The 14994-nt window shown below is 47.9% G+C and overlaps 6 protein-coding genes across 6 annotated transcripts; 5 read left to right on the top strand and 1 right to left on the bottom strand.

Moving 5' to 3' along the window:
* Positions 1 to 174: 174 nt before the first annotated feature.
* FOMMEDRAFT_146792 (class I glutamine amidotransferase-like protein) lies at positions 175 to 1171 on the top strand (the record flags this gene model as incomplete). Its single annotated transcript, XM_007266749.1, has 5 exons — positions 175 to 442; positions 504 to 679; positions 735 to 822; positions 874 to 1067; positions 1146 to 1171. The coding sequence occupies 4 exons, from the start codon at positions 175 to 177 to the stop codon at positions 1017 to 1019; spliced, it is 678 nt and encodes a 225-aa protein (XP_007266811.1). The 3' UTR covers positions 1020 to 1067; positions 1146 to 1171.
* Positions 1172 to 2681: 1510 nt separating this feature from the next.
* Positions 2682 to 5198, top strand: FOMMEDRAFT_146791 (uncharacterized protein; the record flags this gene model as incomplete). The annotated part of the gene is made up of 4 exons (XM_007266748.1): positions 2682 to 3007; positions 3072 to 3667; positions 3720 to 4016; positions 4071 to 5198. 4 exons carry the CDS (start codon positions 2682 to 2684, stop codon positions 4979 to 4981), a joined length of 2130 nt encoding a protein of 709 aa, XP_007266810.1. The 3' UTR covers positions 4982 to 5198.
* Positions 5199 to 5216: 18 nt separating this feature from the next.
* On the bottom strand, positions 5217 to 8015 carry FOMMEDRAFT_168159 (uncharacterized protein). The gene is made up of 5 exons (XM_007266747.1): positions 7158 to 8015; positions 6739 to 7103; positions 6482 to 6683; positions 5598 to 6419; positions 5217 to 5533 (listed from the first exon to the last, which is right to left on the bottom strand). Exons 1-5 carry the CDS (start codon positions 7755 to 7757, stop codon positions 5417 to 5419), a joined length of 2106 nt encoding a protein of 701 aa, XP_007266809.1. The 5' UTR covers positions 7758 to 8015; the 3' UTR covers positions 5217 to 5416.
* A 162-nt stretch (positions 8016 to 8177) lies between these two features.
* FOMMEDRAFT_20265 (NAD-binding protein) lies at positions 8178 to 9498 on the top strand. Its single transcript, XM_007266746.1, has 5 exons — positions 8178 to 8362; positions 8417 to 8520; positions 8574 to 8633; positions 8691 to 9126; positions 9195 to 9498. Exons 1-5 carry the CDS (start codon positions 8293 to 8295, stop codon positions 9377 to 9379), a joined length of 855 nt encoding a protein of 284 aa, XP_007266808.1. The 5' UTR covers positions 8178 to 8292; the 3' UTR covers positions 9380 to 9498.
* Positions 9499 to 9626: 128 nt separating this feature from the next.
* On the top strand, positions 9627 to 11942 carry FOMMEDRAFT_140840 (uncharacterized protein). Its single transcript, XM_007266745.1, has 8 exons — positions 9627 to 10027; positions 10104 to 10232; positions 10289 to 10387; positions 10447 to 10666; positions 10723 to 11132; positions 11183 to 11537; positions 11598 to 11699; positions 11762 to 11942. The coding sequence occupies exons 1-8, from the start codon at positions 9689 to 9691 to the stop codon at positions 11797 to 11799; spliced, it is 1692 nt and encodes a 563-aa protein (XP_007266807.1). The 5' UTR covers positions 9627 to 9688; the 3' UTR covers positions 11800 to 11942.
* Positions 11943 to 12260: 318 nt separating this feature from the next.
* Positions 12261 to 14707, top strand: FOMMEDRAFT_156465 (uncharacterized protein; the record flags this gene model as incomplete). Its single annotated transcript, XM_007266744.1, has 9 exons — positions 12261 to 12367; positions 12434 to 12630; positions 12693 to 12796; positions 12859 to 12995; positions 13050 to 13096; positions 13223 to 13466; positions 13527 to 13586; positions 13637 to 14540; positions 14603 to 14707. 9 exons carry the CDS (start codon positions 12261 to 12263, stop codon positions 14705 to 14707), a joined length of 1905 nt encoding a protein of 634 aa, XP_007266806.1.
* Between the last annotated feature and the right edge of the window lie 287 nt (positions 14708 to 14994).

The following is a 14994-nucleotide window of genomic DNA, read 5'->3' as shown; positions in this document are numbered from 1 at the left end:
GGAAGGACATTAACTCGGAGCGATCGGGAGTTACAGGCAGGACTTATGTTGGACGGGGAATGTCGGATTACCTGGGCTGGTCATATGATTGGATCTATTCAATCTGGAGTTATCATATAGCGTTCATGTCTGTCTCATTGAACAAGTCCGTGACCATTTTCTGCATTGTCCGCCATGACTGAAGTACTAACTGTCGCTATATGCCTTTTCAACCAAGTCGTTGCGCTTGACTATCAAGGACCTGTCGAGTTCTTCGGGTTCCTCGGTCCTGATAATCCATTGCGATCTTACATAGACTCTCCCATATCCATGCGCTTGATATTCCTGTCGCACAACCTCGATCCTGTTATCCCCGGATCCGGACCTGCTGTCCTCCCACAGGCGACTTATAATGATGCTCTAGCGTCAAAGATTCAGTACGATATCCTGTTGGTTCCTGGAGGTATGAATTTTCTTCGAATCAAACTTGAGTATTTATTCCTGGACAATGGTCTGCCAATTAGGGGCGGAAGCTCGCCCGGAGACAGTCCATGCAGACCTCTTGAAGTTCCTGAAGCAGCAAATTCCTGGAGCTCGTTATGTCCTGACCGTTTGTACTGGATCGTGGGTCCTTGCTGGTACAGGCGCTCTTGATGGAAAGCGAGCTACGACAAATAAATTCTTATTCAGGTCTTGTAAGGTTCGTCAGAACCTGTGGGTTCTCAATGCTTTTCCGAATAGCTTTTTAACCGTAGGCTGCCACGAGCGACAAAATTGAATGGGTAGTCAAAGCCCGGTGGGTTGTTGACGGAAAGATATGGACAGCTTCCGGTATTGCTGCAGGTATACCACTTTGCCTGAACTCGAATGGTTTCATCCGCTAACACAATGAAGGCGCGGACATGGCTAATGCCTTCCTTGTTCATCTTGTTGGAAAGGACGTCGCGGAAAGGATTCGTGGCATTGTCGAGCTGTCCGCTAAGGCTCAGGATGAAGATGAATTCGCAGGCGTCTACGGCTTGTTGGATGAAACGTCTTGAATAATGTTGTAAGGAATATCTGTAAAATAATTATATATTTAAATGTAGGTAAGTGCATCGACTGCTATCACAGTACGTTTATTATCCTCTGGGAATGCCTTAACGCCTCTCCCCCCTTCTGTGTAGTATAAAGAACAACAAAGAGACGGGAATTCTGAATAAAAGAATTGCAATTGACAGAGTAAAAACCATTTATTGATTGAGCACGGGCCAATCTCCCAGTCGATCCTGTTGTCTGTTTAGCTTAAAATGGTTTAGTGCTCTACTTCAAGAGACGTGCTAGAGACAAAGTCGATTGTTTCCTTGATCATCATCATAGATCTGCACACATGTTGCTAAAGCGTGGACATAGGCCTGCAGATCAGTAGTGCATCGGCAAGCTATTCATCTGAGTGGAATGGGCCCTTACTTCGGCATGCGTATTTTTCAGACAGCGAGCATTAAGCAAACCGGAATTCAAAAAAAGAGATTGGAAAAGAAAGCAATTCCGGATTGTCCCTTCTGTCCTTTTTTATTGGTTCATCCTAGATGGCTGTTTGAATCACTAAACAGAACACACTGTACGACTGGTGGTATTGGCAAACACTCACGACAGATCACTAGGGGACTTCAGCCCAGGCCCACTGTGCTTCGTTGACAAAGCGTACTAAGCACATTAGCACTGTGGCAACGGTGTGTTCGGTACCTGCGTAATAGCCCTTGGCCTGGCACACGGGGATTGTGTTGCTATCCCTGAGGTATTTATACAACGCATGCAACTCAGCAAGAATTGAGTCCAAAAAGCACTCTCAGCTCCCCAACGGCTATCGAAGTCAAAGTCAAGGAAAGGAAACTATCTTGCAAACTACCACGATGACAGAGAACTATGTGGCTGGACCAGTAACTCCGAAGAACCGTAGTTCAATATTTACTTCTCCGCCAGTTATGACAGTATCAGCTATTCATCGGGATATGCTGCTCCTAATAGATGGAAGACGTTCTCCTACCTTGGATTCCAAGAACAATGTACGCAGAGAACAAGACTGTCCTACGACACTGTTTCAGTAAGCATATGTCATTAATGATGGTATTTATGGTGGATGTTTATTGTTCCTTTACTTTGTGCAGATCCCAGCGGCATGAGGATATGAAGAAGGAATATAAGCCGCAGAAGCCCCTACGAAAGACAGATACCAGACAGGACCAGGTTCTCAAAGAAATTACAGCCTCCGATGGCCGGGAAGAGGGTAATTGTGATATTTCATGCCCCATGTAAGTCGAAGTCGAGTGCTTGTCAATGATTTAAAAGGTCAATTAAAACCGGCGATCATCTAGCATTCACTGGAGAAAGTTGTTTCAGGTTGAGGAAAAGAAGCAATAGACTTATTTCATCGCCATTGTCCATGCAGAATTATGAACCTGTAGCATAAGGAATAAAGCTTGTAAAAACCTCGTTCTGACGAAATATGACAGACCATGGACGGCCCGGAGCGTGTATCAAATTAACCAAAATTAGCAGTGCCGATCACGCAGAAGCCACGACGCGTCCGCGATATTTCTTCCTGCCAGTTCATCTCCTTCATGGGCCTGCGCACCAGTTCGTTTTCCCATATATTAAAATACTCCCGCGAGTGATTACAGCGTCAGAAGAAAGGCGGTCAATTTTCTTTAAGCACGACCACTATGTCGTTCATGTCGGACGTGCAGCCTTCCGCGTCGACGTCTGTCCCACTGCACGATGCCACAGGCACGACTTGGTCTAAGGTGGCTAGACACACGCGTTCGACTATACGGTTTGCCTCGTTTGACCCTGCCACCGCGTCGGGCGACCATACGAACGCGTCAGCGTTCAGGAAACTCACGCTAAATGAGGAACTCTGTCGTCCGAAACGCGTCGTAATTGAAACCGCGCCGGATGGACGAAGTACATGGAGGTTTGTGCCTAATGCGCGTCGAGAGGATGGGGTTGAAAATGAAGGTATTTGGCCGAGGGTTGTGGATGTTTGCGGGTATGTTTATTGTCTGTCATTCGTATTTTGCGGATCGATCTAATATTCTAATTCCTTTTGGTAGCCAATTACGGACTTTAACGCAGGATCAATGGGACGTATATAAGCTTGATCGGGACTTTGATTGTCTAGTCCGCCTACCACCTCAAGCTACAACGATAACTAGGTCAAATAACGCAAATACCTATTCCCCCTCCAAGCCGGCTACAGTGGAGGAAGCTCCTGCGGAAGACAACATTGCTCGACACAAACGGCGGTTATCGGAAAGCGCGGTTGCTCGTCGTCTTTCCGGGAGCAATGACGAAGGTAAGAGGAAGAAGGCTCGCTCAAAAGCTAACGATCCGTCATCTTTGTCTTCCGACGAGAGTGACCAAGCTGAAGAAGAGGAGGTCAGCGGGATGGTCATCGATGATGACGTTTTCTCGTCTCAGACTCCACGAAAGCGCTACCAGACGAGCGAACGATTGAAGAAGGTCAAGGCAAACAAAGAGGAAGCACGGCGAAAACGACGGGAATGGAACGCACAGAGGCGACAAAAGATAGGTCTGAGTCAACTGGAGGAATACGAAGAGGACGAAAATAGGATGTCATGGACTGATGTTCCTCTTTCTTCGCCTCCTCGGGCCCAACCAACTGCATCTCCGTTTCCAAAACGAAAAGGTATATCATTCCAGATATCTCTAATGTGCAGCATATTCTAACGTTAAAGTAGTCGATGCATTTAGTGATCTCGGCGAGGCATTCAGCGACGAAGACTCGGATAATCCCAAGCCCACCTTCAAACCGTATGAGAAAACTAACGCAGCAAAACGTACACGGACTGTCTCCCCCGTCGTTGCTAGACGTGCTGCGGAAATAAAACGCAACAGGCGAGAAATGAATCGGAAAGACGAATTGGACAGGCGAAACAGAGCACGACAACAGGCCCTGCATGAGAGTGTGATGAAAGAGATTTATGAAGAAGCTTCGAGGTCTCAACCTACAGCTTCTCAGACTTTCGAGACGTATGGTAGGTTTACTACTCTCTACAGTTAAGTGAGGAGCGAACTGACAATACGAACAGATGCGTCGCAGTCGTCTCAATCTCAGTCTTCTCAATATTCGTCTCAGTTCTCGTCCCAGTTTTCCTCAGAATATTCGTCGCAATTTACTTCGCAGACCGCCGAGCAGCCCAGCCAAGAAGTTCACGTAGACGAGGAGGAACTTCGTCGACAAGCTACTATCGAAGAGTCTAGACGCAAACTCGCGGAACTCGAGAAGGACAAGCCCATATGGGAGGAAGCAGCTCGAAAACGCGCTGCAAAGGAGGCAGAGGAAGAGCAACGGCGCACCGAAGCTGCAAGGAAAGCTCATGCAGCCAACGAGACTGCTGCTAGGCAACCATGGCAGAAGCAGACTGAAAAGGACAAGGCGAGGCAAGAAGCTGCTGAACGGGAGAAGGAGAAAGAAAAAGAGAAGGAAAGAGAAAACGTGAAACGAAAAACTGCAGAAGACGAACGACACGCACGGGAGAAAGCAGCAGACGATGTCCGCTCGAAACGCAAACACGCACGCGAAGCAGCTCAACGTGATACTCGTGCATGGATCGCAAAAGGCTGGACGGGTCGTCGTGCATTAGAACGCTACATATCATTAAGCGACACCTTCGACGCATTAAACTTCTTCAAAGGCGACGTCATCGTCTTCGAGACCGTCCCTTGGCCCGTCCTCATGCGTCCCGGTTCATTCAGCGTAGAAGATATCGATTGGACAGCCGTCGAAACTTTCTTCAGGCAAATTCGTGTTTACCTCCCAACTCCTGAATATAGGAAACTAGTGGAGAAGAGTCATAAGAGATTTCATCCTGATCGGTGGCGCTCGAGACGCGTGTTGATTAGTGTGGAGGATGAGGAGGAGAAGGAGTGCCTTGAGGTTGCTGCGAATACTGTTGCGCAGGCCTTGACGCCTATTTGGAAGGATGTGACTGGGCGATAGGAGGTATTTTCCTATTTGTATTGTTTTATGGCCTTATGGTCTTCGTTGGATACACGGATGCACAAACAACTGGAAGGAATTTGGCTTGTAATGCTGACAACTAGAGGAGAAAGATCAAGGAATTTATAATTGTCTGTCTTTTTGTTTTAAATTGCTTTCTTTAATGTATCGCTATGTACACGCTTTTGAATGCTTTCTTCCCATTTGCATTACTACTCTTGCATTATTTGTCATTGTACATAAAGGACACACAATAGACTCGTGGAATGAGGATACTAAAGGAAACAAACATGGTGAATGTCTTGATACACATGCTAGTTGGGGAAACGGAAAGGACGAAAGAGACGAAAATTTGTTCAGACAGCAAGAATAACTAAGTACGACCAAGTAACGGAAGAAACGACGAAAAGAAGAGGAAACAATGGATTACTTGGTTTACCGCGTGTCAACACGATTTGATTTCTTCTTTGGCTCCTTTGGGAAAACGACTGGTCGTTGACAAGTTGGACATCGGCCGGAAACGTCCGTTAACCAGGGGTCGACGCACGTTTTCTACAGTTTGATTCATCTTTTATTAGACAATATACTGAAATAGTCAATGGCTATGATGACTTACGTGGAAAGCATGTCCACATTGAAGGAGTCGAAGCGGCTGAGCACCTTCACCTGCTTCTTGAAGTCGTAATGATCGAATGTCCGCGTCACTTGAGTTATCAGAAGAGGAAATCGTGTGTTGTACTACTTCAGGTTGATTTGTAGTAGTCGCTGGATCCTGATCCTGGGCTTGATTTTGACTTGATGAGGAAGCGCCTTGAACTTCCACAACAACATCGGAAGTTGTTGAAGGTCGTCTCATTGGCATTTCCTGGTCCTGCGAACGTCTGCTCCTAAGAGATTGGGTATCCCCTTCTCGGTTCTTCTGTGCCCAGGAACGAATCACATCCCGTGCAACGCGCCGTTTCGGTTCTTCAAAATCAAGCAAGCAAATCGCACATGATGCACGGTTTGCATCAAGACGAACAAACGGGAACTCTCCACTTTCCCAACAATCCTCCCAAGTCGCAACAGGTTTCTCACCCTCTTGACTTGCCGTCTTCCCCGAAGTGTCAACAGCTGAAACCGATTTGGCAGCTTTGCGACTAAGGAAAGCAAATCGCCGTTTCGGCGGTGCTACTGCCTGTTTAGGAGGATATGTGTGTTCCGCTGTTCCTACTTTTGGTGTAGTAGCAATTTCGGTGGGTTTCATCGTAGTGTCTGATACTCCAGTGAGACTGATATCTTTCTTCTCGTCCGCACCGTCAGGTGGAGCAGGAATGTAAAGCACGAGGGGAATCTGGTCCACTACGTTCTTTGGTATCTTACCGATTTCGGGAGAAATGAAATGTGGGTTTTGCATCGGATGTCGACCGAGGCAGATGAGTATGATGTTCCAAAACAACTACATACCAAAGAAATCGATAAATGAATATTAATGATGTTCGTTTCGGAATAATTACTCACGTAAATGAGTGGTCCGATGATGAACACGATTACGGCCGTGGCAAACACTTCGAAAAGGACTAGATACTGGAGGCAGAGGAAACTGAAAACTAACCACCATAGATGAGGTGCATCCTTTCGGCAAGTAGGAAGGGAGGTAAAAATGAGGATTTGTGCCGTAAGGAACCATGAGATTATTATTAGTGATAGGAGTAATGAGAACCTATGTAAATTATGAGGAGGCTAGTCAAAGCTTTGATTTTGAGAACCTGACGTACCTAGAATACAGTCTTGCGTGCTGAGAATTAGTCTCGAGTCGACGTCTTTGTCTGTCCACAGATCCAATTCTGTCCCCGGAACCAATGGTCGGTGGATCCATATTTGTATCTACCGGCGTAATGGTGTCCAATCCAGAAGCGCCTGTTTCAGCGTCTGCCTCCGGACTGTTTTGTGTACGCTGGCGGCTCTTCCAGTCACGTCTCCAGCCCCAATAGGTCATACAGCAGTCTAAACCAACTTTTACAATCCAGAAACACGACCATAAGCCCAGCGGCTTGTCGCACGCTTTCCATTCGGATATCGACGGATGTCGTGGACTTCGATGCACAACGGAGTAGATGATCATGGATAAGGCAATAGCAAACTGGACAGATACGATAAAGATATAGACGATGCAGGAAAAGAAGACCAAACGCACTTGAATGAAACCGAAGATCAAAGTCCATAATAATGCTACTAAGTCTTTCCTATATCTGTTTCCTGTTCCATACCCAAAGAAAGCGAATACCCTTCTAAAACCATGAGGTGGAGGACGCGGATGATTCCGCACGTCCGCAGCGAGGTTAAAGTTCGGGGCATGGTCATGCTGCGGCCATTGATGCGTGGCATCAACCCCTGGATTACGAGGACGAAATGTTGGGGGTTCGAAGCCAGTCTGCCAAAGATCAGGCCGGTCATCGACAGGAGGCATCAGAGGGGGTAAGTTAGGCATGGACTGAGAGAAGAAACCACTGGTCCGATTGGTGTGCATATTTGTATCAATGCCTGAATCACGAGGGCCTGCTTGGCGCAGTTGGTCATATTGCCGCGTGCGTGACGTGGACGATGACGGGGACGGAGGAAGAGACAGTGCACTAATCCCAGGATCAGGAGTGTAGAAGGCGGAGTACGACACGTCTTCAGATGGACGGCCTTCGGGGGAAGAACTGGTCTGTACGGGATCTACGCTATTTGTCGGGGACGCGGGAGTTGGAGCATGCTGCAACGAGTGCTGTGACTGGCGAGCCTCAGCCTCCATAATATTTATACTTTAGTATAGGAATACTCGAGGCAGCCAGGCAGTAATCGTGGAGCAGAGTAAGGGGGCTTGCCTAGCACAGAGCGACTCGCGGCCGTGCTCGGCTTGGTCGAGCTGATATCGCAGATATAGTTAATGCCAGATTATAGGATTGGCCCAGTTCCAGTAACCGCCTGCTGCTGCTGCATACGATCAACACATTGCCACTGCTGGCTCTACCTTGGAAGCAATGTCGAAGAGATTGTGACTCAATGTGAGAGACCGGTGAATTTGATGAAACGTGCTGCCGCACTGCCCAAAGGCATGTCATTCAACGCGTCAGGGGCAGAGCATAATATTACGTAATAATACAATGAGTGCTTGACTAGGGGCTTACTTATCAATCATAACCTCCCCCACAGTTGAGATCATGGCCAAAGTACGATTAGTAACTCTGGGTCTTAGATAGACATCCCCGTCTCGGGCCTTTATATATAAACAGCGAAACTCTCACAACAGCTTCAGCCTGCACATTCATACACATAGAATAACAGAAATGTCTCTCCAAGTGGATTCACTGTTCAACGTACAGGGCAAAGTCATTATCATAACGGGCGGTGGCACGGGTATCTACAACCGTACTAGCAGTCTAAATGCGCTTTAATGATTTGCCTGCATAGGTATTGGCCTTATGATGGCCACTGCCCTGGAGAACAACGGCGCTACCGTCTACATACTTGGTCGGCGTCTAGAGGTACTCCAAAAGGCAGCCAAGGAACATGGAGTAAGCACTCTTCTACCTGTGCATATTTGATAAACTAATAACGGTGATCATAGAAATACGATAAAATAATACCGTTGCAATGCGATGTTACGTCTAGGGAAAATTTACTTTCCGTAAGCAACGACAAGTGTGTGTCCAGGAGTGATGTACTGAGCTATGTGTATGCGTAGGCTGCCGAAACCATAAAGCAACAACAGGGTTATATCAATGCCCTTGTTGTCAACTCAGGTGTTATGTACAATCATATTAAGAAAGCCTCTCCTGATGAGGATATCAAGGCTGTCCAAGAGAAACTCTGGACTTCTGGAACACCCGAGGAATTTATCAAAACATATGAGGTCAACGTTTCCGCCGCGTACTACACATCTGTTGCCTTTCTCGAGCTGCTTGATGCTGGTAATAAACGAGCTCTCCCGGCGAATGAGCCCGCAAGTCAGATCATCACAATCGGCAGTATCGGAGGACTGAGGCGGGATGGGAACGTCTTTAGCATTTCCTATTCAACGAGCAAGGCAGCTGTGATGCACATGGGGAAGATTCTTGCAGACCTACTCAAGCCCTGGAAGATTCGCAGTAACATCATTGCTCCAGGGATGTTCCCTTCTGGTATGTTGTCCGATTTGCTTGTCCGAAATGATTGATTGATAAGCTGTACATTTACCGCACACATTCAGAAATGACGAACCTGGAAGAAAATGCATCCGTCCCGGCGAATCAGGTTCCACTAGAGCGGTACGGGAAACCTCACGACATTGGGGGACTCGTACTGTACCTTGTCAGCAAGGCTGCAGAATATGTAGATGGAGGGGTGCACGTGCTCGATGGAGGCCGCCTCGGGCTTTTTGCAAGCACATTCTGAATGGTACGACGTAGAAGAGGGTAATGGCGTCTGCAATGCGAGCGAGTTCAATGATAAGAAACAATTATAAAATGTGTAATAATCAAATCGTAACCTGTATGCGGAATTGAGTTTGTGACAATAAAGTTCGGAGGCGACCCTGGTAAATCGTGCGAAATTGCTTCTTTAGAAGGCGCATGACGCGTCACTCCATGGACACAACTTTTTCACGCCCAAGTCCACTCAGACGCGTTTCACCAGATCTCAACTCCTCAACTCTAAGAAAGAAAATTCGCTTACTTGACTACACCTATCACCTCATCATCCAAAATGTCTACTGAATCTGCTCAAAGGACTGTTCCTGGTGCACCGCCTCCGGCCCCTTTGTCTAAAGCTCAGAAGAAAAAGCGTCGGGTCGTCAAGAAGGAAGGCGAGAGCGAGCCAAACACTCCGGCGCCACCAAATGTAGTTCTCCCCGATGCACACGCCGCTGCGTTGACTGAAAAGGCGCCGGAGGAAAAGGACGTCAAAAGCGGCGCCGTCGCTGACGAACTTGTCGCTCATCCTGAGGCGCCGAAATCGGATGCGGGTGACGGCGCTAGTGGGTCGAAACCGAGCCCGGTCGTTGATCTGCTCAACAAGAGGCTGAAGGCGATTGGCAAGAAAATAGTGAGGATATAGATCTAATGCTGGATGTCGTGGATATACTGAATTTCTTTGTTTTGTTACTAATTTACGAAAACAGACTCGCATACATGCGTACTCGAGTAAACCTACATCGGAATTAAACGATGATCAGAAGAAGACACTTGCTACTCTACCTTCGTTGGAAGCTGTCCGTAAAGAGCTCGAGGAAACAAAGAAAGCTGTCGAAGTGAGTATGACATGGTCAGTTCCCTGTCATCTTCATTACTGATGTCCTGTTTATAGACCCTCGAGGCGGACCAAGTAAAAGAAGCTGCTGCTGCGCAAGCTGCGGCTGAACAGGCGGAGAGACAACGAGTAGCAGACTCTGTCGCCGCAGCACAGGTATGTCCAATGTAATTAACTTTCTGCTTCCTTAATCTAAGTCTTGGAATGTATTATAGAGGGAGCATGTAGAGCGTACCGCTCAAATTCTGGACATTATTCGACTACAGTCACTCCTGTCGAATGCCGACCCTACTGTACAGGCTCTCAATCTCATGGAAGCAGAGATAAACGCTATTTATGCAGCCGTAAATGCTCTACTGGCTCAAGAGGCCGAATCGAAGCAGCCAGTACTCCAGGGACTTCTGCTCGGCGAAGGTGATGTGGAAGGCGTCTCCTGTGAGTAAGGTTTTGTCTTAAATAAGATGTCTTCATAATCTCTTCGCAACCTGCAGTTGACCGTTTCTTTGAGATATTGGATGCATATTCACAACCGACAGTCCAGGAAGAGGCAGAGGCAGAGGCCGAAGCTATTGCAGAAGCAGTCGTTGAAGCTATTGTGGAGGCGGAGGCAGAGGCAGAGGCAGAGGCAGAGGCAGAGGCAGAGGCAGAGGCAGAGGCAGAGGCAGAAGCAGCTGAGCCAGAGATTGAAGAAAGTGTTATTCAACCCGTTCTTATCGGGATTCCTGGTGCATCTGGAGGCACGACCTTCCGTTTTGTGCAGGACAGTGAGCTAGACGCAGATGCAGTCTCATTTGAAAATGGCACAGAATGGGTTGAGAAGGAAGAAGCTCCTAAAGAACCTGTTGAAGTAACAGTTTCGGTTGAAGTGAAACAGACCATTGTTCCGGATGAAGCTGTCGAGGTGCACACTCTTTACACTTGTTCAGTGATGAATGTGCTAATTACTGACAGGCACGAATGCCCGAGCAGGCCGGTAATGGAGGCCTGAACTGGGCTGAGGCTGAAGACGAAGGGGAATTACCTTCGATTGATGGCCTGCACGCGACCTTCGGAACTTCAGGTTCTGGAACTCCCGCCCCTGCTCCGGCTGAATCTCAGAAGGGATCGGCAAGGGGTCCCGCTCCGGAAGGCGAGGCTGGGGCTACTGCTCCTCCCAATGGCCATACGCATGCGAGCGCAACCGACGATGATGGGTTCACGCAAGCGCGAGGCGGTCGTGCTCGAGGACGTCCACGAGGATTCAGAGGTGGCGAACGCGGCGCATACCACCGGGGCGGTGACAGAGGTGGCTTCAGGGGTGGACGAGGTGAGTTATCCGGTGTAGAAGATCATCAAACAGTCTGATGAGTGATCCGTACCTCCACAGGCTATCGTGGTCGACCCAACCAAGGAAGTGAGAGCGGAAACTGGAGGGAGGGTGATCAACGAGGTCGTGCCCGTGTTCGCGGACGGGGTGGATTTGACCGTGGTAAGTGAAGCGATGTGGGATCTAATCTATAATCAGATGTTTGACTGATTCTGTCGGGATAGGCGCACGCGGCGTTAGAACAGGTGGTAACGAAGAGTGATCGGGATCTGTCTAAAATTGGCGAATGTTAGCCTCTGCTGACGCCATTTTCCTCCATCTATTTTCCTTTGTCCCTGCATCTTGTTTCTTGCTGTATGATTGCAACTGTTTTACTTCTATTATTTAATGCTATTTCTCTTTTCTCTACCAACCTGTCAGCTTTATATCAGCCCTGGGACTATTCGGTGTTGATCGTTGTGTATCCACCTAGCCCCGTCCGTCTGAAGATCATCGCTCATTTTCCCCTTGGACAACAATCATATCATCTCCAAGTGGAATAGTCTTGTCCGCGATTCGGCTCTGGATTGTTCGGCAGAGAACATCACATGCAAATATTTAGCTGGGGTGCCCCACATTAGTGGGCACTTTTCTGCTTTCCGTGATTCTGCATCGTATCACCTAGGCATCGAGTGTGGTCGTCGCGACAGCGTAGTATCCGCATTGCGGAACAGGCTCGAATAGATGCCGGCATTCAACACAACTATTGATGACGTTAGCCCTCTCATAACATATCTCCCGCTGGAGTCGTGGCACTTTAACACACAAGAGAATGATAACTACTCAACAGCGTAAGTTGAAGTATCTTTCGCAATGTGATACCTTTTGCTGAGGTAATATGTTTTTTATCGATCCAGTTATGCGAATGGTACAGCTACTTTGACAAGCACACAGGGCGCCACAGCGACTTTTACGTTCAACGGCACTGGCGTGTGGTTATATGGTGCAAAAAGACCAAACCACGGAACCTACTCGGTGCTACTTGATCGGGTCCAGAAGTTCACAGGGCTTTCAGGATCAAGAAGTGATGGATTGCGGGATCTTAATGCCAGAGGTTAGTTCATCTTGACGCAGAGCCACATTACTGTAACAGTCCAGTACTAACACGGGGCCCAGGCAATGAGTTTCAAGCAGTGCTATGGGGGATATCCAATCTTAGCCCTGGTCCTCATGAGGTTGTCATAACGAACGAAGAAGCTGCGTATCTTGATATCGACTTCGTATGTTATTGCGAATTCACCGATCAGTGCCGCTATTCTCATCTTCTTCGCTTAACGTTCAGATCACCTGGGAAAGTGTCATAGGCACTGTTTCCTCGCCGATGAACTCATCAGTACTACTACCGAGCGACTTCAAGACGAACGGTGCCGGATGGGGAACTGCCTCTACAAACAGTGCTCTCAATGCCACCTCGGGGATGTTAGTATCTCCGCAACATGTACCTTTGGAACATTGACCAACTGTTTTGAGTAGATACACCGATGCACCGGGAGACTCGGTGATAATCAATTTTCAAGTATGTACTGCCCTGTATGTTTCCCTGATACTGCTGTTCTTATTTTGGTCCGCTTTGTGATTAGGGTGATTCAAAGATGTTTTTCATCAAGTCTCGCACTGCCACCCATCTTATGTTTCATTACTAACAGGTGATGGTGTGGAAATATATGGGTCAACTGGAACGATGTGTGGTCTCTACGACGTTCAACTAGACGGCGGGGCTTCCACTACATATAACGCCTCCCGGTATCTTACCCAGTCGAATCAACTACTATTCGTCGGTGCTGGTCTGGGCTCTGGACAACATACTCTCGTGTTGACGAGCGACCAAATGTCGAACGGGAGTCTGGTCATCGACCATGCGCAAGTAAATGTTGCCGAATCCTCGACGAGGTATGTTTTACTGCTTACAGTGTTAGTGAAATGGCCTCAACTGACATCATTCTGCCCCAGTACAATCAGTCCTCTAACACCGCCTTCGACTCCGGGAGCTACAAATACCTCTGATGGAGGGTAAGTATCTAATTATTCGTCTCTCTTCAGCTCCTCATGCCCCCGACTAGCACCAATAAGGCTCTCGTCGGCGGTTTAGTAGGAGCTCTGGTCACTTTAGGAGTGCTGGTTATGTTGGCTGGTCTCTATTTATGGTTGAGGCGACGGAAACGACAAGCGCCTCTCTCCACAATGGGTACCATCTCAAAGTTCGAAGCGTTTGGTAGTGATCGGACTTCACCACCTTCGACGCAAGGCTCGATACGTGCTGCAACTCTTTCGGAGCTATTCCGAGTTAATCTGGATGATGAGGATCATTCTGATGTCTCCAGGGCTTCACGCAAGACGGGCTCAAGTTCGGGTTCTCGTAACCACTCGAACCACTCGCACCATTCGCACAAGACAGCCGACTTGGGCTCACCATATAAGTCACATGGAACGAAATATAGGACGAGGTCCGATGACAGTGGAGGGAAAGGAAGACATACACACAGCCCGAGGCGCGGATACGACGAACAGCCACGAATCGCATCTCCCAATCATCTATCGATAGACGTACGTCTTGGAGAGGCATCAAGTAGCAGGATACCAGACGTATCCGGAAGTAGACCAAGCAGTCGATCGCACGGAAGTCACAATCGCTCGTATCAACACTCACCACACGATATCAACCCCAACAGAGCCGCCCGTCCTCTTCCCACCGTCCCTAAAATAAAATCTAAGTCCGACATGAACGTGAGCATCGTGAATTTACCTCGTCCCGCTCCACGCCCTTCGCAACCACATAGCCGCGCAAGTATTATGAAGGGAGGACGACGACGATCCACTCGCGATTCACGAATCCTACGCGCCGGTTACAATTTCTTCTTCGCTAAACCCGGATCGAGTAACTCCGGTTCTGCGTATGCTCCGTCAACTGTGCTGACCAGCGAGATTTCGGAGCGCCCGACAACAACTTTGTCTCCAGTCACAGAGGTAATTGTTTAATACAGTAATTTTTCTAATTAAGTGCTTTGTGCTTACTTCATTTCACTTAGATACCTCCTCCACCGCCTCCCGTGCCAGCATTACCACCTCAACCCTCACGACCTCTGCAAATTGTCAATCAAGTGGACGAAGAGACTGAGACCGAGCTAATGTAGTATCCGCATCATTTCTTTTTCTCTTTTTACCTTTAGCTCTTTCGCGTTTTTTATTATTACTTCTTTTGCATACTTTCATCCGCTCCAGGCTTGTTCGGACTTCATTCATTTCCGATTTCCGTTGTGTCTAAAAATCCGTTCACATGAAGTTCCTATTGCTGTATCTACTAGTATATTTCTTATTGGATTTGGATGTACTTGACTTTGGAGAGTAGAAACAAACAAGAAATGGGGACGAAGTTTGTCAAATCTACAATAACATTGACATGGGAATGAAAAAGTATGCA

The sequence above is a fragment of the Fomitiporia mediterranea genome, assembly GCF_000271605.1.
Source record: "Fomitiporia mediterranea MF3/22 unplaced genomic scaffold FOMMEscaffold_6, whole genome shotgun sequence".
In the NCBI taxonomy this organism is placed as follows: domain Eukaryota; kingdom Fungi; phylum Basidiomycota; class Agaricomycetes; order Hymenochaetales; family Hymenochaetaceae; genus Fomitiporia; species Fomitiporia mediterranea.
The sequence above is the reverse complement of the archived record's forward strand: the minus strand, read 5'-3'. Positions and strand labels throughout refer to the sequence as shown.